This window comes from Delphinapterus leucas, chromosome 14, assembly GCF_059928025.1.
Source record: "Delphinapterus leucas isolate spDelLeu-1000000601 "Yukka" chromosome 14, BTC_Dleu_Yukka2, whole genome shotgun sequence".
NCBI lineage: Eukaryota > Metazoa > Chordata > Mammalia > Artiodactyla > Monodontidae > Delphinapterus > Delphinapterus leucas.
Window position 1 is genome coordinate 18894962 of NC_143142.1, and position 24484 is coordinate 18919445.

At 47.5% G+C, this 24484-nt stretch overlaps 1 protein-coding gene across 1 annotated transcript in view; it reads left to right on the plus strand.

The window, feature by feature from the left end:
• SGSM1 (small G protein signaling modulator 1) overlaps nt 1-24484 on the plus strand; it is an 84175-nt gene that overhangs the window by 41344 nt on the left and 18347 nt on the right. Inside the window, 10 exon segments of the mRNA XM_089895384.1 lie at nt 987-1054; nt 2218-2381; nt 2570-2702; nt 7303-7467; nt 9358-9487; nt 11933-11997; nt 13874-14019; nt 17483-17611; nt 22539-22721; nt 23978-24046. Of these exon segments, the coding sequence (XP_089751510.1) occupies nt 987-1054; nt 2218-2381; nt 2570-2702; nt 7303-7467; nt 9358-9487; nt 11933-11997; nt 13874-14019; nt 17483-17611; nt 22539-22721; nt 23978-24046 (1252 nt within the window).

Genomic DNA, 24484 nt, shown 5'->3' on the forward strand with positions numbered 1-24484 from the left:
GGGGAAGGGCAATCTGTTTCAAGACAGCAGTAGGCATCGAGCTGGAAATGGAAAACCTTAAGTAAATCATCACAGGGACGGTTCACCAAGTACCTTTTCATGCATCACCACTGTGTTAAGCCCTTCAAATATGTGATTCCATTTAATCCTCACAGCAACACAATGCAGTAGATATTATTATGAGCCCCGTTTTATAGAGGAGGAAAATGAGGTTCATGGAAGCCTTCAAGTCACCCTGCTGAGACCTGTGCAGTTAAGGCTGTTGAGTGGCTATTCTAACCACATGGACACATGGTGGCCTGGAGTTGGTCAAGACTCTTATCTTAGATGCTGGTGACAGAAAACCAAACTCAAACTGCCTTGATCATTGGCTCACATGAACTGAAAAATCCAGGGGTGGTGGCTTCAGGCATGGCTGGATCCAGGGACTCAAATGAGGACCTGAACTCTTTCCATCTCTTGGCTCTACTTTCCCAACTGTTGACTCCATTCACAGGCAGGCTTTTTCTTGCCATGGCCCTCTACATCTCCAGAGTTCTATCATCCTTACCACTACTCTCCTAGCAGAAAGGAGCATCTCTTTCCCAGAGATTTCTAACATAAATCCAATAATTGAGTCTCATTGGTTCTGCTTGCATCATGGGGCAATCTGTGAACCAATCACAGTGGCTGGAACAGTGTCATATACTGAGTGGCCAAGCCAGGGTCAGGTGCCCATTCCTGGAGTCCTTGACGTGGGGGGGCGTAGGAGAGAGGTCAGCCTTAGCCACATGGACTGGGGTTAAAGAAATGTGTGTGTAGGGGGGATTCCTTGGAAAATTGGGGTACTGGAACCAGAAGAAGGGGAGATAGAGTCTGGGAAGACTGGGACATGGATGTTGGGGATAGGTGGTCCTGGTGAGGAGGGTGGAGGAGCCCATGGATTGGGCTTCCCCATGGCGAGTTGGGCAGACATCCTGCAAGCCTGACCCTCCCTCCCCTTCCAGCGTCTACTGGGACTATGCCATGACCATCCGCCTGGAGGAGATTGTCTACCTGCATTGCCACCAGCAAGGTAGGAACTGAGGGTGAGCATGGGGCTGGGGTGTGTTCCTCCTGGATCCCCTGCCTGCCCCACCCACTTATTACCTGTGCAACCTCAGACAAGTGACTTCACCTCTCTGAGCCTCAGTTTCCCCATCTGTAAAATGGAAATCATAACAGCGTCTATTCATGGGGTTGCTGTGAGGATCAAATGACATTTGTTAAGGGCTCAGCATTGAACCCATGTATCAGGCACAGTTCTCACTATTCACATGCTTGCTATCTAATCGTTGCAACAACCCAGTGGTAGGGGCTCCGTCATTCCCATTTTAGAGGTGAGGAAGCAGCGTGGCACATTGATATACTTCCTAAGCTCCCCAGTCTGGTCTCAAACCCAGGCCTTTGTCCCTCCAAAGTCAGTGTTCTGAAAATCAAAGATTTATAGCTAGAGTTCTCCTTTATAGCTTAAGGAAGGTATATTCTGAACAAGCAGAGGGCCATCTTGCTTTATTAAGAAAGGAATCTGTACATCACCAAGACACAAAACACAGTGATTTAAATTATTTACTGAGACAGACGTGGGTTCAGATCCAGATCCTGCCACTCACCAGCTGTGTGACCTTGGGCAAGTTACATAACCTCTCTGAGCCTCAGTTTTATCATATGCAAAATAGGCAGTAATAGATATGCCTCATAGTGCTCTTTTGAGTATTACAATAAGACAATGCCTTTAACGTGCTATGCATGTATACAGTAAATGCTTAATACATGCTAGCAAGAGTCAATTACTAAAATAAATGAATAAATAAATTTAAAAAAAAAAAGAGTCAATTACTGCCCTGAAAATGGGTCTGTCTGAAAGCCTCCGTACAAAAATAGGTCAGGTCAATTTGTAGAGTGTGTTTGAGGGGCATAGGGTGTTTGGGGGTATCTTTTTCCTTTGGTGGGTGAATGCAGGGAGGCCAAGCACCTTCTTCTTGACCTTGTCCTGTAGTTCCCCAGTTGATGACCTTGGTGGGTGGGATGAGGGGGACTCAGAGGAGGCGACAGCTGCCCCTGAGCTTCTGCCCAGGCCTTTCGCAGAGCCTTAGAGCAGGACCGCTGGGTCTGGCTGGGCATGCCTGGGCGGGGGCCCATCACCATGTCTCATAGTGACTTCCTGCTGGGTCTCCTCTGGCCGGGTCGCGGTGGCAGTGGACAGCGGTGGGACAGTGGTGTTGGTCAGCCAGGACGGGATCCAGAGGCCGCCCTTCCGCTTCCCCAAGGGAGGTCACCTCCTGCAGTTCCTCTCGTGCCTGGAGAATGGGCTGCTCCCTCACGGGCAGCTGGACCCGCCACTCTGGTCTCAGCGAGGGAAGGTGAGTGATCGTGGGAGCCCCAGGGAGGCTGGGGTAGGGGTCAGCCATGGGGAGTGGCTGGCTGTTCTTGCCCATGGGCCCTTATGTGGCTGCATAGGCTCTTGCACGCCCCGCAGAGACCCTCGGGCTGTGCAGGTTGTGGAGACAGGTGAGTCCCAGGGACCATGCACTGGGATGTGTTCTTTCAGGGCAAAGTATTTCCCAAACTGCGCAAGCGAAGCCCTCAGGGTTCGTCCGAGTCCACGTCTTCAGACAAGGAAGATGAGGAGGCCACGGATTACGTGTTCAGGATCATCTACCCTGGCATGCAGTCCGAATTCGGTAAGCTGCCCTGGCCCTGGGCCCAGGGATCCACCTGTTAGCTGGTCCTGAAATTGACTTCAGCCATGTGGAACTAGAGGACAAGAGATGTGGATTCTGGGGCCAGCAGGGGGACCTGGAATCAGGAAGTTGGGGTCTTGGCAGCCTTGATTTCCCCCAAATGAAAACAAATAAGCGCTCTCTACTTAGCTAATAAAGATGTCCATGGGCACAAGGTGGCATGGGGTAGCAGCAGTGATATGGGCTCTGGAATCCTGGTTGAACTTGGGCAAGTCACTTCACCCCTCTGTGCCTTGGTTTCCTCATCCGTAAAATGGGGACCTATTCATAGCACCTATTTCATGGGACTCTTGCGAGGATCAAATGAGATAAAGCACTTGGCACAGAAAGAACACTCACATGCTATTATGTTGTTATTATTATTTTACTTCAAAATATTGTTGTAAGGATTCAATGAGATAATAAGCTGGTCAATGTAATGCCCATAGAATGAGGCCTCGCATACAGTAGGCCCTCAATAAATGGTTGTCAAGACAGCAGAGGGGGGGAATTTCCTGGTGGTCTAGTGGTTAGGACTCTGCATTTTCACTGCTGAGGGCGCAGGTTCAATCCCTAGTCGGGGAACTAAGATCAAGCAAGCCGCGCAGCGTGGCCATAAATAAATAAACAAACAAATAAATAAATAAAAGCCAGCAGAGGGGAAGGGAAGCCCTGGGCACTGGCACACAAGATTATAACGTGTCCTACAGTTTGCATGGTGACTGCCATGAAGTAGATGCTTAGTGAATGGAAACTGTTGCTATGAAGATCTTCATTACCAGAGGGCTGTGGTGACGATGAAATGAATGAATATTTGAAAAGTTCTCAGAAGGAGGCCTGACATTTGTTAAGCACTGTGTGGATGTCTGTTAAACAAATCAATAATAAGTTATAGGCTCTTTCTATAAACCTTATTTTAAATATTTAACCCTCTGCAGCCCTGTTCCTATTTGATGGATAATGGCTCTGAGATTCCCTTTGCTTAAGTGACCACGCTGGGCAGTGAGAGGCTCTTTTGAAAGCAGACACCCTCCCTGGCGAGGTTGGACTAACTGTGCCAGGCTGCTTAATGCTCCAGTTCGCGTCCACTGCTGTTGGAGCTGGGATGTGGGCAGGCTTGGTGGTAAGGTCTTATGTTGCTTGGGTTAGCCTGTGTTTTCACATGTATTCAGTTAGGAGCAAAGCCTCATGTTCCTGTGTCTTTAAGAGCCATGGAGTGTCCTGAAGTGTATTGCCATATCCGTTCCCGCCCAGGATCAGGGTCTGAAGCCATCCTAGCCTCTCTGCGGTACTACGGCTCACATGGCGCATGCCCCCGCCCCCCCTCCGCCCCCCACAGAGAGCTGATTTATCAGAGAGGCCAGTGCCCTGTGGCTGCCTTCCCAGGCAGCTCTCTCACAGGTCCTCATCCAACAAACAATTTGTAGGCTCTTGCTGGGAGCCAGGCTGGGTGCTGAATGTCTTACTTATTTGGGGAATATCCACGTTAGCCTGTCGTGGCCCTGCACGTGCCAGGGCAACAGATGCTAGCTGCACCCACCCACACCCTCTGTGCAGGCAGCTCTACTCCCAGCTGCCAGCCTTAGTGTCTCCAGCCACCAGGGTTCCTTCTGCCCTGGGGGGTGGGTGGGGTGGATTACAATCAGTGCCTCCCTGGAGCAGCCCTCAGCCAGTGTCCGGTAGGAGCTGGTGTATAAATGCCCCAGCTCCCTCACCCCTCAAGTGAGAACACGCTGAAATGTGTGTTCTGCACATGTCCTAGAGGTCCCCCACGAGATCAAGCGCCAGGTGCCCATGACGGTAACTGACGCGGTGACCAGCTTGTTACCCTCTTCGCCCTTCCCCTCCTGTGTCCTTTCACTTGTCCCCTACCTGTGCTTCTTGGGAACATCTCCCAACTTGCACTTGAATCCTTGTCTGCCTTCAAGGAAACCCCAACCAAGACAGTGAATTTAGAACAGGGCTTCTCAATCTTAGCACCACTGACATTTCGGATGGAATAATTCTTTGTGGTTGGGGGCTGTCCTATGCACTGTAGGGTGTTGAGCAGCATGCCTGGTCTCCACTCACTAGATGCCAAGTAGTAAATCTGCCCCCACCACCAGCACCACGTTGTGACAACCAGAAATGTCTCCAGACACTGCTAAGTGTCCTCTGGGGGCCAAATTGCCCCCGGATGAGAACTGCTGGTTTAGAGAAAAGAACAGAACACATTACTACTTTCAAGTCTGCCATTGCAATGTGGCCAAGTGACTGGCCCTCTCCAGGCCTCATTTCCTCATCTGTAGAACTGGGATAACAGCAGTCCCCACCCGGGATCATATTCTTAGAAGTCAGATCAATGATACATCACACACCTAATATGACAGATGCCCTGTGAGCAATGGTGGGTCTCATGTACTAAGTGACACTGTGTGCCGAGCCCACTTCTGTGCTCTCTCCATGTCTTAATTCACTTAATCCTCACCACAGCCCTCCAAGGCAGGTACCATTGTCATCACCATCCCCCCTTGTTCAAAGGAGGAAACTGAGGCACAGAAAGGTTAAAAAACTGATCCAGGATTGCCCAGCTAATCCTTGGCATGGCTGGCATTTGAACCCACATGGTCTGGCTCCAGAGCTTGTGCTTCTTACATCCACTCCATGCAGATTGTTTTGATGGGAGGGTAGGGGAGGGCATTGTGGTTTCACTCCCTCCATCCTCAAGGTCAGGTTCAGCCCACATGGAAATGGTGACCCCCATGCTTGGTTGATTTTCTCAGGACCCTGAGCGTCACAGAGTTTACAAAACAGTCATGTTATGATTTTCATCTGTAAGGTCTGTAAAGTCCTTTCTGAGGAAGTGCCTAAACCTGAAATCAGCAAACCCCTTCTTGTGGGCCAAATTCAGCCCACTGCTTGTTTTTGTAAATAAAGTTTTATTGGAACACGGCCACAGCCATCCATTTACATATGGTCTATGGCTGCTTGAAAAGCCACAGCTGCAGAGTTGACTAGTTGGGGCAGAGACCACATGACCCACAAAGCCAAAAATATTTACTGGCTGGCCTTTTGCAGAAAAAGTATACAGATGCCTGCCTTAAATGATAAGAGAGAAGAGTTTCCCCCTGTGGGAGGGAAGATGTGGCCACAGATGGTTCTAAACTCCCTTTCCATGTCTTCTCACCCCTGTCTCCACCACCTGGTTCTGTGCCTGCTTCATGTCCACAGAGGAGGCAAAGACAAGTTCTCAAGCGTTTAGGTGGGTTCACAGTCAGAGAAGGGCATTTCCAGACCCCTCTGTCGCCAAGACGGTCTCTGTACTGTCTGGTATGGGAGGTGTGAGCCGCATATGGTCCTGAGCACTTGAAATGGGGCTAGTCCAAATTGTAAGTGTACAACGCACACTGGATTTTGAAGATTTTGTACCAAGAAAAAGAATGTAAAATATCTCATTAATTATTTTATATTGATTCTGTGTGAAAATGATAACATTTGGTGGGACTTCCCTGGCGGTCCAGTGGTTAAGACTCTGCACTTCCACTGCAGGGGGTGCGAGTTCGATCCCTGGTCAACAATGGTCGGGGAACTAAGATCCCACGTGCCACGCCATGCGGCCAAAAAAAAAAAAAAAGATAACATTTGGAGTTTATTGGGTTAAACAGCACATATTGCTGATTGATTTCATCTGTTTCTTCTTACCCTTTTAGTGTGGCTACTAGGAAATTTTAAATTATGCTTGTACCTCACATTGGATTTGTATTGGACAGCACCTGCCCAGTGCAGGGTTCTCAGCCTTGGCACTGTTGACATTTTGGGCTGAATAACTGTTTGTGGGTGGAGGAGGGAAGAGTCTTATATATTATATAGGATGTTGAGCAGCATCCCTACCCACTAGATGCTAGTAACATCTAGCTAACTCCCAAGTCACGACAGAGTGTCTCCAGACATCACCAAGTGTCCCTTGGGAGGCCAACATCACCCCAGTTGAGAACCGCTGGTCTAGGGCAAGGATGGTTTGGGGAGACAACAGCCAGTAGGAAAACAGCTGAGAGAGTATGAATAGGATCTCGGGGTCTGATCCTCTAGGTTGGAATCCCGGCTCCACCACTTATAAGCTGAGTAGTCTTGGGCATGCTGCTTGAACTCTCTGTGCCTCAGTCTTCTAATCTGTAAAAGGGGATAATGATAGGACTTGAGCTCGGGAAGTGACAGCTCTTCTTAGTGGGAAGAGAAGGGGGGACTTTAGTCAAAAAGGTGAGGCTTTGAGTAAGTTGTGTCACCATTCTGAGCCTCACTTTTCTCTTCTGCAAAATAGGAAAAAAAAAATGCATCCCTTACAGGGTCGTTAGGGATAAGGCAATCCCCTGCATATAGTAGGGGATGTGCACCCAGCACAGAGTAGGCACTTTATAGGTAACAGCATTCTTTTTTCCTCTGATCAAACACAGTCCATGGGAACTAAGTGGAACAGGACAGGGGAAGGTTTCAAGCCCCAGGGAATTGGTTCTTCTCGCCTTTTCAGTGTTCCTGTCACCGCAGACCTTCCATTTCACCAGGGCTTTTTATTTTGCCTCTTAAGTTGCTTCCAGTGCCGTGGGTGGCACTTCCCCTGTCTCCGTGGGCCCTGCCTGGATGGTGGTTCCTGCGGGACGGTCCGCGTTAGTGGTGGCCAGGGGCAGTCGGTGGGCGCAGACCAAATGGGACACCACCCTCCCCACATCAAGCCAGAAGCCGCAGCCCCCCAGTAATGTCTGGGCTCTCCCCACCCCTGGGGCTGGGTGCCAGCCACCTCTGCCATGTTGTCATTTGAGTCTTGGTCCCGGGGGAGGTGGAGGCAGGAGAAATATTAATGCCCTCACACTGTCCTACCTCCGTGCTGCAGGACGCAGCTTGGAGTGTTGCGGGTTCTGTAGCAGAGGGATCCATTGATGATGTCTGCAGGGTGTGAGAGGCTGGGGGTGGAGGCATGCTTGCCACATCTGCGTGAAACTGATCAGTGCTTCCCTGAGATTGGCTGAGAACTGGGACTTTTTCCAGAACATTTTACAGGGGCCTACTGGTCTTTCTTGTCCAGCTCATTGGTCTATGGGGAGGAGTAGGGCAACAAGCCACTTTTGGTGGCCTCAAGAACCTCATTCTGTAGGCAGCTTTCCATTCTGTCAGTGGGTGGGGGCAGACGCTGTCAGCTACGGATCTGTGGTGACTAGGGGGGCCGGATCCACAGCTCCCCCTCTCCTTAGAGCCCAAGGGAAGAGGCCAGGTATTACCAGTCATCCTTGAGGAGGCATGGCTCATGGGGCAAATGAGTACCCCTCTTAATTTCCTAAAGCAGGGCTTGGCAGACTGTGGCCCACAAGCCAAATCCAGTCTCATTCTGTATAGCTCATGAACTAAGAATGGTGTTTACATTTTTTAAAAATCGAAAAAAAATCAAAAGAAGAATAATATTTTGTGACATGTGAAAATGATATGAAATTCACATTATAGTGTCCACAAAGGAAGTTTTATTAGAACATACCCATGCTCATTTGTCTGCCTTTTGTTTTTGGCTGCTTTTGCGTTGCAGCAGCAGAGTCAAGTGGTTATGATAGTGGCTTGCAAACCCTAAAATATTTTCTACCTGGCCCTTTACAGAAAATACTTACCAAGCCCTGTCCTAGAGAAAAGAACTTTTTTGCACCAAGAGGCCAGGAAATTAACTGCAGGAAGTCTAACGCCTGGTCACCGGGGTGTTTGTCCTGCAGCATTACAGATGCTGAGGTCTCCATGCATCTGGGAGAGAAAACAGTAAGGGAAGCTGTAAGTGCTCTATCCTTGGGAGCAATTGGTCAGGAACCACCAGTGTCCAAGAGTTAGGAGATCATTTGTGCCCTCTTGGTTCTCAAATGTGGCTGCTGCCTCAAAACTGTTTTTGAAACACGGACTCAAGGGCTGTATCTCCAGGATACAGCCTGCATATAGTAGGACCTACTTTAATTCAGTAGGTCAGGGGTGGGATACAGGCATATGGCTTTTCAACATGCCCCCCTCAACATGATTCTGGGGGGTTGCCAACCTATTTGAGGCTCTCTTGGTAGAGCTACAGGCCCAGGACCATGGACAGTGCAGGCACCCTCATCAGTAGGGACTCCACTGGGTCCCCTTGCTGTTGGGTGGCCTGCCTCACCTGTTGAGTCAGGCTTCCTTACATCTCACCACCAGGAGCTCCCCATGAGACCTACCTCTGGGGACTCGAGGCCATCAGCCTTCCCCAGACGTCCCCAGCAGGCTCCCCTTCCTTCCTGCCAGCCTCCTATGAGGACAACTGAATGACAACATGGTGAGGCTTGGCCTCCTGCTTGGGGATTGGGCCTGTTTCCTTGGCTCTGATCTCTTTCTGTCTGTTCTCCTTCTGTCTCTTCAGCTTTCATCGGCTCTGCCCATCTACTGGGGGCCCGAAATCTTGGTGGTGGCTTTCATTGGCTCGGATGGGCTCAAGGACCTGGTTTGGGGTCACTGTCTCCTGCTGTGACATTCAGAGTCTTTCTCTATCCCTGTGCTGGTCTGGGGGTGAGCTGCTTGCTTTGGGGTGAGGTTTCTGTGACCCACATAGGCTTAACCATGGCTCTTCCTCTGCCCCTTCTACCCACCACAGTCCCCCAGGACCTGATGGATGTCTCCGTGAGCAACCTGCCATCCCTATGGCAACCCAGCCCACGGAAGTCTTCCTGTTCACAGAGTGGCTCGGCTGATGGTGGCTCAACCAATGGCTGCAACCATGAGAGGTATGAGGGGCTTGGACTGTGGATGGAGGGAACGGAAGGATTTACCAAAGATTTGCAGATGCCCATTTCTTGCCTTGCCTTGAATTCAGAGGAGTGAACATAGGCTATAGAATCGTCCATGTCTGGGTTAAATCCTAGCCATGTGAAGTCTAGCTGTTGGAGCTTCCTTACATATATCGGTCAGGATAAACAAGATTATGATGCTGTAACAAACAATCCTAAAATCTCAGTGGCTTATTACAATAAAGGATTGTCCATCGTGCATATTCATGCTGTGTGTCTATCCTGGGTCAGCTGAGGGCTCTGGTTTCTCCACATTAAAGGGCCTGGCAGATGGAGCCACCACCATCTTGAATATTGCAAATCACGGTGACTGAGGGAAATGGAGCTCTGGATGGGGTTTAACCCGAGTGCGGCACTTACATTTTCACTCACACCTCATTGGCCCCACCAACAAGGGACCAGGAAGTGTGTCCTACCACACTCCTGGAAGGCAGAAGCTGGAAATATTACTTAATGACAACCAAACATGCCTCAGTTTGCTCTTCCAACAAGTGGGGATACTAATGCTTACGTTATGTAGCTGTTGTAAGGACAAATCACATAATGGTTTAAAGTGGCCAGCATGTGTACCTGGCACATGGTGATGTTCAATAAATGACACTTTTTAATTTATCGCATAAAGTTAAATCCCCAGATCATCTCTCTCCTTGCCCACAGGGCTTTGTCTCCTTGGAACTACGCAGCCCATTCCTGAGACTGGTCATGTTTCCCATTGACCCCGCCTGGCCTGGCCTGGGAGAATGGAATTCTTTTTTCCTTGCTGGGCCTCTGTCCCAGTGGGTGGTCCAGTCTTCAGTCATGGCCGTGTAAATGGGGGCCAGCATCAGATAAAGCCATATACTTACTTCCTGGCTTTCAGGGTGTGGTCTCTGGGCCAGCAGTACCATCACCCGAGCAGATTCTCTGTCCTTCACGCCAGACCTACTGAAGCTGAATCTGCATTTAACAAGGTCCCAAGATCGTGTGTGTACTTTTAAGCTTGAGAAGCACTGAAATGACCAGAGATTCTCACATTTTCATAGGCATCAGAATCACTTTGGGCATCACGTACTGCTTCCTGGACCACTTACTGGAGATTGTGACTGAGTAGGTCTGTGCAGGACCTAGGAATCCACATGCTGGAGAAACCCCAAGTGATTCTGTGGCTGATGGCGCATGGACAATTGACAAATGCTGTTCTAACCTAGTACCTCTCATAGTATCTGCTTCCGCATCTGTAATGATAGGGAACTCACCACCTTGCAGACGGCCAAGGCCACTGTGGGGCAGCTGTCAGTGTGGTGCTGTCCTTATGTAACCCGAGGAAGCCAAGCCTCACCAGCCTGAGGGCACAAAGAGGGTGACTTTAATGTTTAATGCCTCCACGTGCATAACTGGAGGACTTCAGCCATGCCTCCTTCCCAGTCTCGCTGGGTTTTTAACGGGTGTAATATTCCTCCACTCTGTTTTCTCCAAGAATGCACAACGCTACCTTCAGCAGTCCTGTTTTCTCCATCAATTCTGAGGCCTTCTTTCAGCCAAAACAGTCCCCCCCCCACCCCCGCAAATTCCCATGCAAGGAGAAGCTCTGAGGCATTACCTCCTTTGCAGTCAGCCAGAGTCCGAATCGCAGTCTGGCTCCACTTTGGTTCAGCGGGGTCACTTTAGAAGTCGGACATATGGCTATGGCTGATTCATTTTGTTGTGCAGTGGAGGCTAACACAACACTGAAAAGCAACCATACTCCAATCAAAAAATAAAAAGATGTCAAAACACTTTCTGCTGGTGAAAGAAACCCACTTCAAACTGGTGCAAATGAAAATCTCTTGATAGAACTGAGACATCCAGAGGTATGGTGGCTTCAGGCATGGCTGGATCGAGATGCTCCATAGAGGGATGTCTGTTTCTTTGGCTCTTGGCTCTGCTTGTGTCTATGATGGTTTCATTCTCAAGCTGGCCCTTCCTGTGCAGTAGTAAAAACGGATCCCAGCAGCTGCTGCCCTACAGCCCACTGGCTTAGGAACTCAAGCCGAGAGAAGAGTGTCTGTTTTCTAGTAGTTCCAACAAAAGTTCCAGGGCTGATTTTCATTGGCCCAGGTTGGATCGTGTGACATCCCCCCCCCCCGACCCAATAACTGTGACTCCAAGCTGAGTCATGTACTGGGTAGAATCAGCTCTACCCAAACCGTAGGGACAGAGTTGGGGAGGAGCTAACTCCCAAGCTGATAGCGGAAGAAGGGGCAGTGATGCTGTGTAGATAGAAACAGTAACACCCCCAGTCTACTTGACTGGCTGGTTTTAATCTGCTCCCTAGAGATAACGAGTTATGCTCCTCTCCAGCAAACCTGGGCTATGTGTGGATCTGTACTAAGTGTGTTCCTTTCCCTTCCTTCCTTCCTACAGGGCTCCCTTAAAGCTTCTCTGTGACAATATGAAGTACCAGATTCTTTCCAGAGCCTTCTATGGATGTGCGTATTGGCCTTATTTGCCATTGTGGTCTCCAGGGAGCATTTATTCAGTGCCTACTGCATGCCAGCAATATCAGGGGAAGGAGCCTGACTCCTATTTCCTAGGTGTCTAGTTTTGGTGAAGTTACATTAACCTTTCTTAGCCTCAATTTCCTCATTTACAGATTGGGCATAAAATGTCTCCCTTGGTCCTAAGGGGAGGCAGTGAACACTTGCTGGAAGGGGTTTGGTTTAATCATCATTGCATCTCCAGTGCCCACCTTAGAGGGTTTGTTTTCAGGCTTGAATGGAAAGCGTGTATAAAGCCCCTAGCACCTGGCATTGCATGCAGTCGGTGCTCAGTAAGTGTCAGTCCCCTTCTCCTATAGGCAGGAGCAGAAGAGTAAGATGGGCTGATCTCTTCCCCAAAACTTAAAAACTAAATTCATAATACAGGTGCTCTGATTATTTCCAATTAACAGATGAGGAAACTGAGGCACAGAGAGGCAAAGTGACTTGCCCAGGGTTACACGGCTAATAAGCGACAGAGCTGGGACTCAAACCCAGGCCTGCCTGGTGGCAAAGCCTCTGTTTTTTCCACTCTGCTATTTTGATTCTTAGCAGGTTTTATTTCCCCTATCTCACAGCCTAGATGGGGAAGTAAAATGTGTATATTTTCAGGGATTCTAGGAAAGTGTTAGTATATCCTGCTTGGGCCTGCGAAAAAACAGTGCAGGTCGTATCGGCCTGGAGAAACGGAAAGCATGAGCTCCCCAAGATCAAGGTTTTTGCCTGTTCTGTTATTACCCATCCCTAGTGCCTAACGCAGGGCCTGGTGTGAAGAAGGCATTGGGTGAGTATTTATGGAACCACAATGGAAGAGCTTCCTGGTAGAAGGGTTGGGGGTCGAGATGGGTCTTGATATCATCACATGGTGTGGCTCCTCCCTGATGATGGTTGAGAGCCCAGGTTCTGGAGCCAGACAGTCTGCATTCAAATCCCAGCTCGACACCTAGCAACGTGACCTGGGCAAGTGATGCACGCAGACTGTGCCTCAGTTTCCCCACCTATAAGATGGGCGTAGTAAGAGTGCCTGCTTCACAGGGTTGTAGTGAGAATCAACTAAGCTACGTAAGCTCTGGGAACAGCTCCCTGGAACAGAGTGTGCTATATACATGTTAGCTATCATATCATCCTCATCGTAATCATCATGATTACCCCTGTTGTTGGTAGGGGTGAGTCCTCAGGCTCCAGATGATCCAGGGTCCTCTCTGGGACTCGAGGATGAGTTGGGGGTCAGTAGCCAGAAGGAACGGGCATGGTCAAAGCGCACATAGGCCAGCACCGGCTGAGTGCTTCCTGTGGACCCGGCACCCAGGGTGGAGCAAATGAAGGGGGGCAAGTTGGTGGGAATTGCTCGAAGGGCCAGGGCCATCTTTGAAAGCAAACCAGTGCCCTCAGCATCTCCCCAGCTACTGATTGGCCAGGGCCTTCTTTATCCAGCTGCAGTTTGAACGAGTCATCCCCTCTCTCCCATTCTTTTTCTTTTGGTATGGATTGGAGGCACCCCAGGGCACAGCAAGACCGTGGAGTCACTGGCCTCTTCCTGCCTCCAGCCTGTGAATTAAATGCCTTGCTTTCCAGCAGAGGAGGTGCTGGGGCTGAGAAAGGTGACATGACTTCCCCAGGGTCACAGGGCTGTTAAGCAGTTAAGCCAGCAAGTGACTTTGCCTCTCCGAGCCTCACCTTCCTTATCTGGAAAAGGAGGATGACGACAGTTTGCTGGTCACGAGGGTTCAATCAGATTACGAGTAGGACAGTACTTTGGAGACTCCGTGAGACAAGGCAGGGGGGTGTTGGATGGTGGGCAATGACACTTTTCCTTCCTCCCCGGCAGGGCTTGCCTACTGCAGACACCTGTCCACTGTGAGGACCCACCTGTCAGCCCTGGTCAATCACATGATCGTGTCCCCGGACTTGCCCTGCGATGCTGGACACGGGCTGACGGCCGAGATCTGGGAGCAGTACCTGCAGGACAGCACAGTAAGGCTTGGCCTGGCTCGGCCTGCCGTGGGGCAGAGACTTTGCGGGGACAGAGACTATGGGGGGACCTTTTATCATCTGAGGAATAGACCCAGCTGCGTGGGGACTCAGGTGTTGTGACATCCTTGGGTTCTCCATACACAAATTGAAGGTCCCCTCCTCGAGAGTTCCAACACCCACAGCCTGCTTCTGCCCATTGGGGTGAGGATCAGGGAGGGTGGAAAATACATATGTTTGCCTTGAAGGAGTAAAGAATGAGTCAGCCAGTAAGCATTTATTAAGCATCAGCTGTATGCTCGGTCCTGTATGACGTGCTGTGACTTCCCGGCCAGAAGAATTTACAGTCCAGTTGGCTACTTAGAATGATGAGAGTAGCTAAGTTAGAGGGAGGCAGCTGGACCAAGGAAACCCCACCACTACATGAAACCGTTTTCCCTCATCTTTGTCTTAGGGCTCGAGAATTCTACCATTAGCTATTTCGCCTGGAGATGGATTTCTAAGATTTTCTTATTAGAATACAAATATTCCTGGAAGGGAAATGTTTATGTGTGAAAAGAGTTTCATGGAGAAATAATTTGGGAAACAAGCTTAAACAGCTTTCTGTATCCTGCAGGACTTGTCAGAGCCTTGGCTATGCTTATGCTTGATATGCTTATCACGCTCAGGAAATTGGGGGAGTGTGGGAGAGCATATGGAACGTTCTTTCCAATGTATGTGGCCGCAGGGACCTTCGTTGGAAAAGTACCACCTATGGTGGAAGGCAGAATCCACTCTAAGAAATACTGGTTTGCTGCCAAGTGCAGGCTCTCAGAGGAGATACCCATTTCCTCCACGGTGGGTAAATGCGGTGGCTCCGTCAGCTGCATCCCTCCTCCCTGGGGAGGGCCAAGCTGGTGAGCACCTGGCTCAGCCTGGCTTCCCCACGTTGGGGGAAGGTGCTATTCTGTGTATTAATCTGGGGATGCCAGGAGACTCAGTGGGAAAAACAAACTGATTCCCAAACCTGGACAAGCAGAAGGGTGGTTTTCTTTTTTTGCCGGAAATAGTTGTTTTTCTAAGTTACAGGAGGAATGCCTTCTTACTGTAACAATTCAAAGAATGCAGAACACAGGTGTACAGAATTTCTTTTAAGTTTTTAAATATGATCTCTCTGCTGCACCCCCCTAGTTCTGATCCCCTGAATTAATGAATAGTATCAGTTTGGTGTAGACCCTGTTATACATTTCCCATACTTATACATCCACAGATATGTCTATATAGATAAAACTGAAACTCATTTTTTTAATGAGGTAACATTATATTTTAAGTGACCAACTTACTTTTATATCAAAGGCATCTTTCAGATCTCTAAGTAAACTATTACACATTAGAACCTTAGCACCTTATATGTGGGTGGACCATAATTTAGTCAAATCTTCCCCTAATGATGGACATCTGGGCTGTTCCTTTTTCTTTTTTTAAAATTATTTCAAACAGTGCTGCAGTCAACATCTGTATAAGCATATACCTTTCTGTACTAGTTCTCTTATTTTGAGGGTAGAGTCCTAGAAATGTAACTGTTTGATGTCCATTTTAAATTTAAATAGATATGCCAGCTTACCTTTCTTGAGAGGTTATAGTGTTCATAATCCCTGGCAGTCTGTGAGAGTGAGTGCACACTTCCTGAGGAATTCGAAAGATTTATAGACTTCTGGGCTCCACTCCAGGGGCTCCAGCTTTACTGATTGAGCACCTCTAAGAGTGGAGCCCAAGAATTTATATTTTGAAAGTTCCCCTTCCCCAGGGAATTCCCTGGCAGTCCAGTGGTTAGGACTCCACGCTTTCACTGCCAAAGGCCCGGGTTCGATGCTTGGTCAGGGAACTAAGATCCCATGGGTTGCGCATTGCGGCCAAAAAAAAAAAAAAAAGAAAGTTCCCCAAATGCTCCTTGCAGTCTCCCCAGTTTGGGAGGCAGTATCCTAAGGACAAATTGGCTGAAACAATAAATAGTCAAAAATGAATATTTTTCATCTAGCACGCCTGCAACCCTTTCACAATCTGCTTGGTCGCATCGCTGTGTCAGGGTGGACTGGGCTGCAGTAACACATAGTCCCCGCTGCTTTCGTTGCTTGACACCATAGAGGTGTATTTATTGCTCACTTAACAGTCCTGGGTGGGCATTCCTGGTGAGTGGGCATCTCTCCTCCCTCTAGAGGGTCAGGGATCTTTCAGTCTTGTGGCCCCACCATCCTCTGGGGCCTTGTGGTCATCTGCTTCCAGCCAGCAGAGGGGAAATGGAAAGTGTGAAGGGAGTACACGTACTTCTTCAAAGCCCTGGCTTGAAAATGGATTACATCACTTCCTCTTACATCCTTTTGGCCAGAACCCAGTCACATGGCCACACCTACCTGCAAGGGAGGCTGGGAAATGGAGTCCAGCTATGGACTCCAGGAGAAGAGAACCCAGATTTTTCATGAAGCGTTCACAGCCTCAGCCCCAAATAGCTCCCTAGTTTTTATACAGCGTTGACAAGGCTGTCAATACAATATGAATAAAAATTCCTAACAGGAACAAAATGGCTGGTTTTGCCATTGTGGTTGGGTACATTTAAGACTAGTGTTAAAAAAAAAAAAAGACTAGTGTTAAGAAGTGAAACATGCTTTTAATTTTATAATGTGAAGTAAAGAGGTGGGAGGAAACAGGACCCTAGTGCCCTTCAGGGTAGCCTTCTGGCAGTCATTGGCACTTTTCACACACACACACACACACACACACACACATACAGATAGGACCCTCTGGTCCCCCAGTGCAACTGCTTGACAAATTGTATCTGCAAAGCCTTTGCCTGGAAATGAATTTTAAAAAAGAAAGAGGACAGATCTATTCCACGGTACAGCAAACAGTTGCTAAAGTCATTCTTGTGTGCACAAAAGCTATTAGTGTATGAAGAATCAGCTGGAAATGGCTCCTTTTCCGTTTAATTCGCTTTAAAACAACTTTCTTAGTGCTGAGTCAAGATTAATAACTCCAAGATAATATTCCCCAATAAGCACAGTACACACAATTGACTAAAAATTAAGTCGAAACGTTAATTCATTATATTCTGACCTTTGGGTTTTGTTTTTGTTTTTTACAAAAATGGGTTCACCCTCGGCCTATTCTGCATCTTATTTTTTACACTTAACAATATACACTGAACGCCCTTTTATGTAGGTTCTCATAAATGCACCTGCTGCCCTGTTACTCTCCGTGTGGTATTCCCACGTAGGGATGCAGCATTCCCCCATTGGTGGGCAGTTATGGGGGTTCCTGGGGTTTTTGCTTTATTGTATGATGCCACGATGGATATCTGGGCCCATGTGGCTTTGCTTTTTCACAGCATGATCACTGAGGGCTAAGTCTGAGAAGCGGGACTGCTGGGTCACAGAGTCCATCCCCTGGTTTCCTGTAGAGCAAATCCTTTGTTTCCCCACACCTACCACAGAGTTACCAGGAGCGGGAGCTGCTGCGTCTCATCTACTACGGGGGCATCCAGCCAGAGATCCGCAAAGCCGTGTGGCCCTTCCTCCTGGGCCACTACCAGTTTGGGATGACAGAAACAGAAAGGAAGGAGGTTGGTTACCCCTGATGGGCAGTGGGGTCTTTGGCAGCAAGAAGAGCCAGGTAATGTGGGGCTGGGGGAGCTCCGGTCCCATGGTGGACCAAGGTGGGGCAGGGAGATGTTGGGGAGTCAGGAAGCTTGGGGGCAGCACAGTCCGATAGAGACACAACAAACGCCACAGATGTAATTTTTTTGAATAACTTTTTTTCATTTTGAGGTAGTGATAGATTCACATGCACTTGTAAGAAATAACGCAGCGATATCTCATCCTTTATCCAACTTCCCCCAGTGGTAACTTCTTGCAAAACTATAATATCACAGCCAGGGTATTGACATTGACATAGATATACTGGCAATGTATCAATCATTATTTTTACATTAAAGTCCATATTTTATTGCATTTCTTTTTTGTTGTTTATAATAAATATGTATATATTTTTAATTGAGAGATAGTTTATTTGCAATATTATACTAGTTTCAGGTGTTCAACATAGTGATTCAAAATTTTTATAGATTATACTCCATTTATAGTTATTATAAAATATTGGCCATATTCCCTGTGCTGTATAATATATCCTTATACATATGTGTGTGTGTGTGTATATATATATCTCAATCTTAATCAGGCTTCCCATTTTACTTGTACTCGTGTGTGTGTCTATTTAGTTCTCTACAATTTTATCACACGTGTGGGTTTGTGTATCACCACCACAGTCAACATACTGAACATTTCCAGTGCTACTAGGGTCCTCATGGCCTTTTATAGCCAAACCTACCTCCCTCCCACTCACTCCCATCCCTAACCCCTGGCAACCACTGAACTATTCTCTATTTCTGTAACTTTGTCATTTCAAGAATGTTGTAGGAATGGAATCATACAGTGTATAACCTTTGGGGATTGACTTTTTCCACTCAGTGTAAATCTGTAGCGATTCATCTAAGTTGCTGTGCGTATCAGTTCTTGATTCCTTTATACGGCTGAGTAGTGTTCCACAGTATGGATGCACCACAGTTTAACTCCACCTGTTGATGGATAGGCAGGTTGTTTCCAGTTTTTCAGTGATTACAAATAAAGCTGCAGTGAACCTTCATATACAGGTTTCCATGTGAGCATAAGGTGGAATAAATGCTCGAATGCAGCTGCTGGGCCCGATGGTAGTTCACACTTTGTTTTGTTTTATAAGAAACCACCAAACTTCTGCAGTGGCTGTACCATTTTATCTTCCCGCTAGCACTGTAGGAGTGATCCACACCTGCACCCTCACCAGTGTTATCACTAGTTTTTATGTTATCCACTTACAGGAATGTGTACATGGTATTTCATTGTGGTTTTAATTTGCGTTTCCCAATTGACTAGTGATACTGAACATCTTTTCACGTGCTCACTTGCCATCTGTGAATCTTCAGTGAAATGTCAGATCATGGCTTCTGTTCATTTTCTTGTTGAATTGTTTCATTTTTTTATGGTTGAGTTTGGGAGTTCTTTTTATGCTCTAGATATTAATTCTTTGTCATATATGTCATTTGCAAATATATTCCCCCAGTCTGTACCTTGTCTTTTTGTCTTCTTAACAGGGTCTTTTGCAGAACAAATTTTTAGATTTTTGAGGAGGTTCAGTGTATCAATTTTCCCTCTGAGGGATTGTACTTCTGGTGTCAAGTCTAATAATTTTTTGCTTAGCCCCAAATCCTGAAGAGTTTTTCTCCTATTTTTTCCTAAAATGTCCATGATCCATTTTGAGTTCATTTTTGGATATGGTGTGTCATTTAAGTCAAGAGTTCTTGTTTGTTTGTTTGGTTTGGTTTGGTTTTTGCCTCTGGATGTCCAGTTGCTTCAGCACCATTTGTTGAAAATGCTATCCTTCCTCCATTGAACTGCTTCTGCACCTTTGTGAAAAATCATTTGGACGTACATTTGCAACAACATGGATGAACTTGGAGGGTATTATGCTTAGTGAAATGTCAGGCAGAGAAAGACCAATACTGTATGATATCACTTATACTTGGAATCTAAAAAATAAAGCAAACTAGTGAATGGAACAAAAAAGAAAGAGACTCACAGATATAGGGAACAAACTAGTTGTTACCAGTGGGAAGGGGGAAGAGGGGAGGGGCAAGATAGAGGTGGGGATTAAGAGGTACAAACTACTATGTATAAAATAAATAAGCTACAAGGATATATTGTACAGCACGGGGAATACAGCCAATATTTTATAATAACTATGAATGGAGTATAACCTTTAAAAACTGTGAATCACTGTGTTGTACACCTGAAACTTACATAATATTATGAATCAACTATACCTCAATTTAAAAAAAAGTGAAGGAGAAAAAATCAGCGGGGCTTATAGAGTGGCGTCTATTTCTGGATTCTCTATTCTGTGCCTTTGATCTAATTCCACACTATAATTAGTAATCTTCAGGTAATACCATACTGTCTTCATTACTGTAGCACATATGGAATTTTAAATGTTTTAGTAGTTACATTTTAAAAAGTAAAAAGAAACAGACACAATTAATATTTTTAAAGTTTTAATTTTAACATAATTTTAAGTTCATGCCAAGTTGCAAAAGTTGTGATGCAGAGGTCCTAGGTACCCATCACGCCGCTTCCCCCAATGGAAACATCTTATAGAACTATTATATATAGTGTATTATCAAAACCAGCATATCAAGGAAATTCCCTGGCGGTCCAGCGGTAAGGACTCGGCACTCTCACTGCCGGGGCCCTGGGTTCGATCCCTGGTCAGGGAACCGAGATCCCAAAGGCCTCGCAACCAAAAAAACCCCAAAAAACAAAAAAATAGAACATTAACATTGGTACAGTACAACCTAGGATTTCATTAGTTTTTGCATCCGCTCCTCTGTGTGTGTGTGTGCGTGTGTGTGTGTGTGTGTGTGTGTGTGTGTGTGTGGTTCTATGTCATTTTATCAGGGTGAAATTAATTTTAATAACATTTTATTTAGCCCAGTATATCCAATATATTACCATTTCAGCATGTACTCAATATAAAAATTATTAGTGAGATATTTTACATTCTTTTATTCATAATGAGTTTTCAAAACCCACTGATACTTTACACTCCATGTCTGTGTACCATCTGTGCTACGATTTACTAAGTATTTGTCTCTGAATTGATTCACTTAAAAATTTATATAACTTACTTAAAAAGGCATTTTATAGCCCTGCCATCAATGGAAAACCAATATGACTTGCCAAAAGAGAAGGAAACTCCAAAAATAAATAGAATGTGACAAAATGAAATAATTCAGCTCTACCTAGATGTCACAGGCTGCCTGAGGCCTCTCTCTCTTTGTTTAGAAGGGAGATTATAAGGTATTAAGGATGGATTAAAGACACGGTAGTGCCAGACTGGCCTTCCTCATAATCAGAAAAGTTGAATATGGAGACTTTCTCACACTGTGGTTCCATATGCTGAGGCTGTGCCACGAACTGTCGAAAATGATCTCAGGACCAGCATGAGGATTCCGGTGTGGCAGGCCCCGTGCTCGGGACTGGGAACCCAGAGGTGCATTAGATAAGGCCTTTGCCAGTTTAGGGGGGTTCATGCAAAATCAGATGGAGGCAAACTCAGGGGCTTTAAGAGCACAGAGGAGGCACCTCCACCGGGCAGAAGCCTACCTGAATTCTTTGAAGAGGTTGCTTTCCAGGCGAGGAGACTGAGGAAGGGCTTCTAGGAAGAGAGACTCCTGCATGATGCGATGTGTGTGTGTCTGTGTGCATTTGTGTGGGGAGGGGCGGAAGGGCGTGCGGATGTGGGTAGCTGGGACGTAAAGGACGAGGTGGGTGGGGGAAGCAGTGAGAAGCAGGGCTGGAGAGGAAACAGGAGGAAGACTGCCGAGTGGGAGATGGACAGGAGGGGCCAGGCTGGGACAAGCAGGCACCAGGAAGGAAGGTCATCTGGGTGAGGGGTCCTGGAAGCCTAGCCTAGGATGGCAGTGGGAACAGGGAAGTGGGCTTGGCTGAGTCTTCGGGATGTCAGTGGGAGGGAGCTGCCCATGACAGGCTTGGGCAGGGTGGACCCGGAGCCTCTCTCTGGAAGCCCTGACTAGCTAAAGGACGCCCGCCCCTCCTATCCCTGGCATGGGGCAGGCTCCCTGCCCTCCCTCTTCTCCTTCCTGCCCCCTCACACCCTTTCGTCAGCTTGTCTGCCCCACTTGTGCCCAGAGGTCTGGCAGATACAGAACCTCAGTTACCTGGGCTGTGCAACACAGAAATGAAGTAAGCTCCGATCTTCTCTGCTGAAATCTCACAAGGGAAACACTAAAAACCTGTGGCCCTTCTCTAAAGCCATTGCTGTAAGTAAAGGAAAGGGTCACTTTTATTCATCTTTGTGTTCTCAGCACCTACCCCCATGCTGGGCACCTGGGAGGCCCCTGGTAAGTGCGTTGAGTGACTGGAGGAATGGACAAATGAGGCATCTTGCTCATCGTATGTTTCGTATGCCTAGGTTGGTGCCTAGCACATAGTAGGTACTTATCAACTTAGATGAACAAGTGAATGAATGAATGAATGAAGTAGGAAAAAGGAAAAGAAGGTAATAAAGAAGGAAAGAAACAGTCTGCTCACTTTAGTATCCCCAAGGCTTAGTATACTGCCTGGCACAGAGTAGGTTGTCAACAAATATTTGAATAAGTGTATGAATGAATGAATGAATAAAAGAAGGAAGATAGGAAGGAAGGAGGGAAAAATGGAAAGAAAGAAGTTGCCTTGCTCACTTTTGTGTATCCCCAGGGCCTAGCCAGTGCCTGGCACATAGTAGGTGTTCAGTTAACATCTGTTGGATGTTAACTCCATGAATGTTGTATGGGTGTTTCTAGGGCTCAGGGTCCCAGGTCAGAGCCACCATCTTCTGGGTTGGGTTGGTTGTCCCCTGGGATCCCACCATTCCAGGTGACCGTGCATCTGCCTTGGCAGGTGGACGAGCAGATGCATGCCTGCTATGCGCAGACCATGTCCGAGTGGCTGGGCTGTGAAGCGATTGTGCGGCAGAGGGAGCGGGAATCCCACGCGGCCGCCCTGGCCAAGTGCTCTTCGGGGGCCAGCCTGGACAGCCACCTGCACCGGATGATGCACCGGGACTCCACCATCAGCAATGAGGTGATGGGTGGCTCCCCTCAGGGAGCCGGGGGTAGGGCTCTGCTCCATCAGGCTGTTGTAGGAAGTGTGAGGGCTGGGTGTTTGGGGCCTTGGGACAGAGTCCCACCCCTGGCTTTTAGGTGGAAGGTGACTTTGGAGTCAGACAGACCTGACTTCAAACTCCAGCCCCTTCATTTCTTAGCTCTGGGGCTCAGACAAGCACCTTTACTTCTGGGCCTCAGTTTCCTCATCTATGAAATGGGAATGATCATTTGTATAGGGGAGATTTGTGTACAACTCAAACAAGCTAGCATATATAAAGTGCCCAGCACAGTGTTAGACTTTCATTTGTTCAGCAAATGCTGTTGAGTACCTACTACGTGCCAGGTACTGTCAGGAATGTTCTGGAATGTCAAGAATGCTCCAGTGACCAGGTCAGACATATCTGTCCTGATAGAATCTCCAGTTTAGCATCCCAAAGCAGGGGGTGAAAAGAAAGCCAGTTCCCTTCACCAGTGGTAAATCCATCATCAATTGCCACACTAATACTGTGTCACAAACAACCCCCCAAAGCCAATGATGTCCAACAGTAAACATGCGTTTTTTACTCATGAGCCTGTGGGTCAGCCGGGCAGTTCTGCTCAGCTAAAAGGTTTGTTGATCTTCGTTGGCCTCTCACATATCTGGGGTGACTCGGCCCTGCTCCTCACGTCTCATCCTCCAGCAGGCTAGCCTGGCCATGTTCTTGCAGTGAAAGCAGATCTTAAAGAGAGAAAGCAGAAATGCACAAGCATTTTTTGTGTGTTTGCCCTGTCAGGTTTGCTAACACCCCACTGGCCAAAGCAGGTCACTTGGCCAAGCTTAGCATCAGGATAGACAGAAACTAGAAGTTTTAGGGCAAAAAGCACGTATACAGGGAAGGAGTAGAACATAGACATGCATACAACCAGTCCTTTGAGTTGAACTAAAATATTAGTTGGAAGTCTCAAGTGCAGAGCAGTTAAAGGTGGGGTTCTCTGGTTGTGGGTGGGAGGTGGAGGTCCAGTGGCTGCTATGGCCTCCGAGGAGGCTCCAGGGAGTAGGGAGTGAGCCGCCGCCCCACTTTTATTTGATAGGTAGGAAGCTGAGGCCCTGAGAAGGGACTTGCCTGAGTCAGGGGTAGAGATAAGACCACACTTACTGACTTCCAGCCCAGCAGCCCCTCCTGAGCTCAATGTGGGGACCCTGAGCCCGGATGCAGCCTCACCCACACTCCATCCAACCCCTTTTTCTCTCAGTCCTCCCAGAGCTGCAGTTCGGGCCGCCAGAACATCCGCCTGCAGAGCGACTCCAGCAGCAGCACACAGGTGACCTCCCGGAGGCCCCGCCCCTCCCCACCCATCCCCCTCCCTCCAACCTGGAATAACGGGACTGGAGGTCCCTCATATACAGGTCACTCATGGTTGATCTGTTTTAGCTTTTTATGCTAGCATTAAAAATTGAAGTTTTACCTACACGAGTAATACATGAATCTCTTTTGCCTGTTAAAAAAATAAAAATATTACAGAGAAAACTAAATTTGGCTTTGACCATCCCTAATCCCCACATGCCCTTCCTAGAAATAACATTGCTATCTTCAATTTGCTGTGTATCCTTCCAGACCCTTCTGTATGCCTTTACATACACAGAAATACATAGACAGTATGTAATATATTGCGATGTTTAGTAATCTTTTAAAATTTCTAAATAAATACCATCAGATGTATTGTTCAACAGCCTTTCATTTCATTCAGGGCAAAGAAATG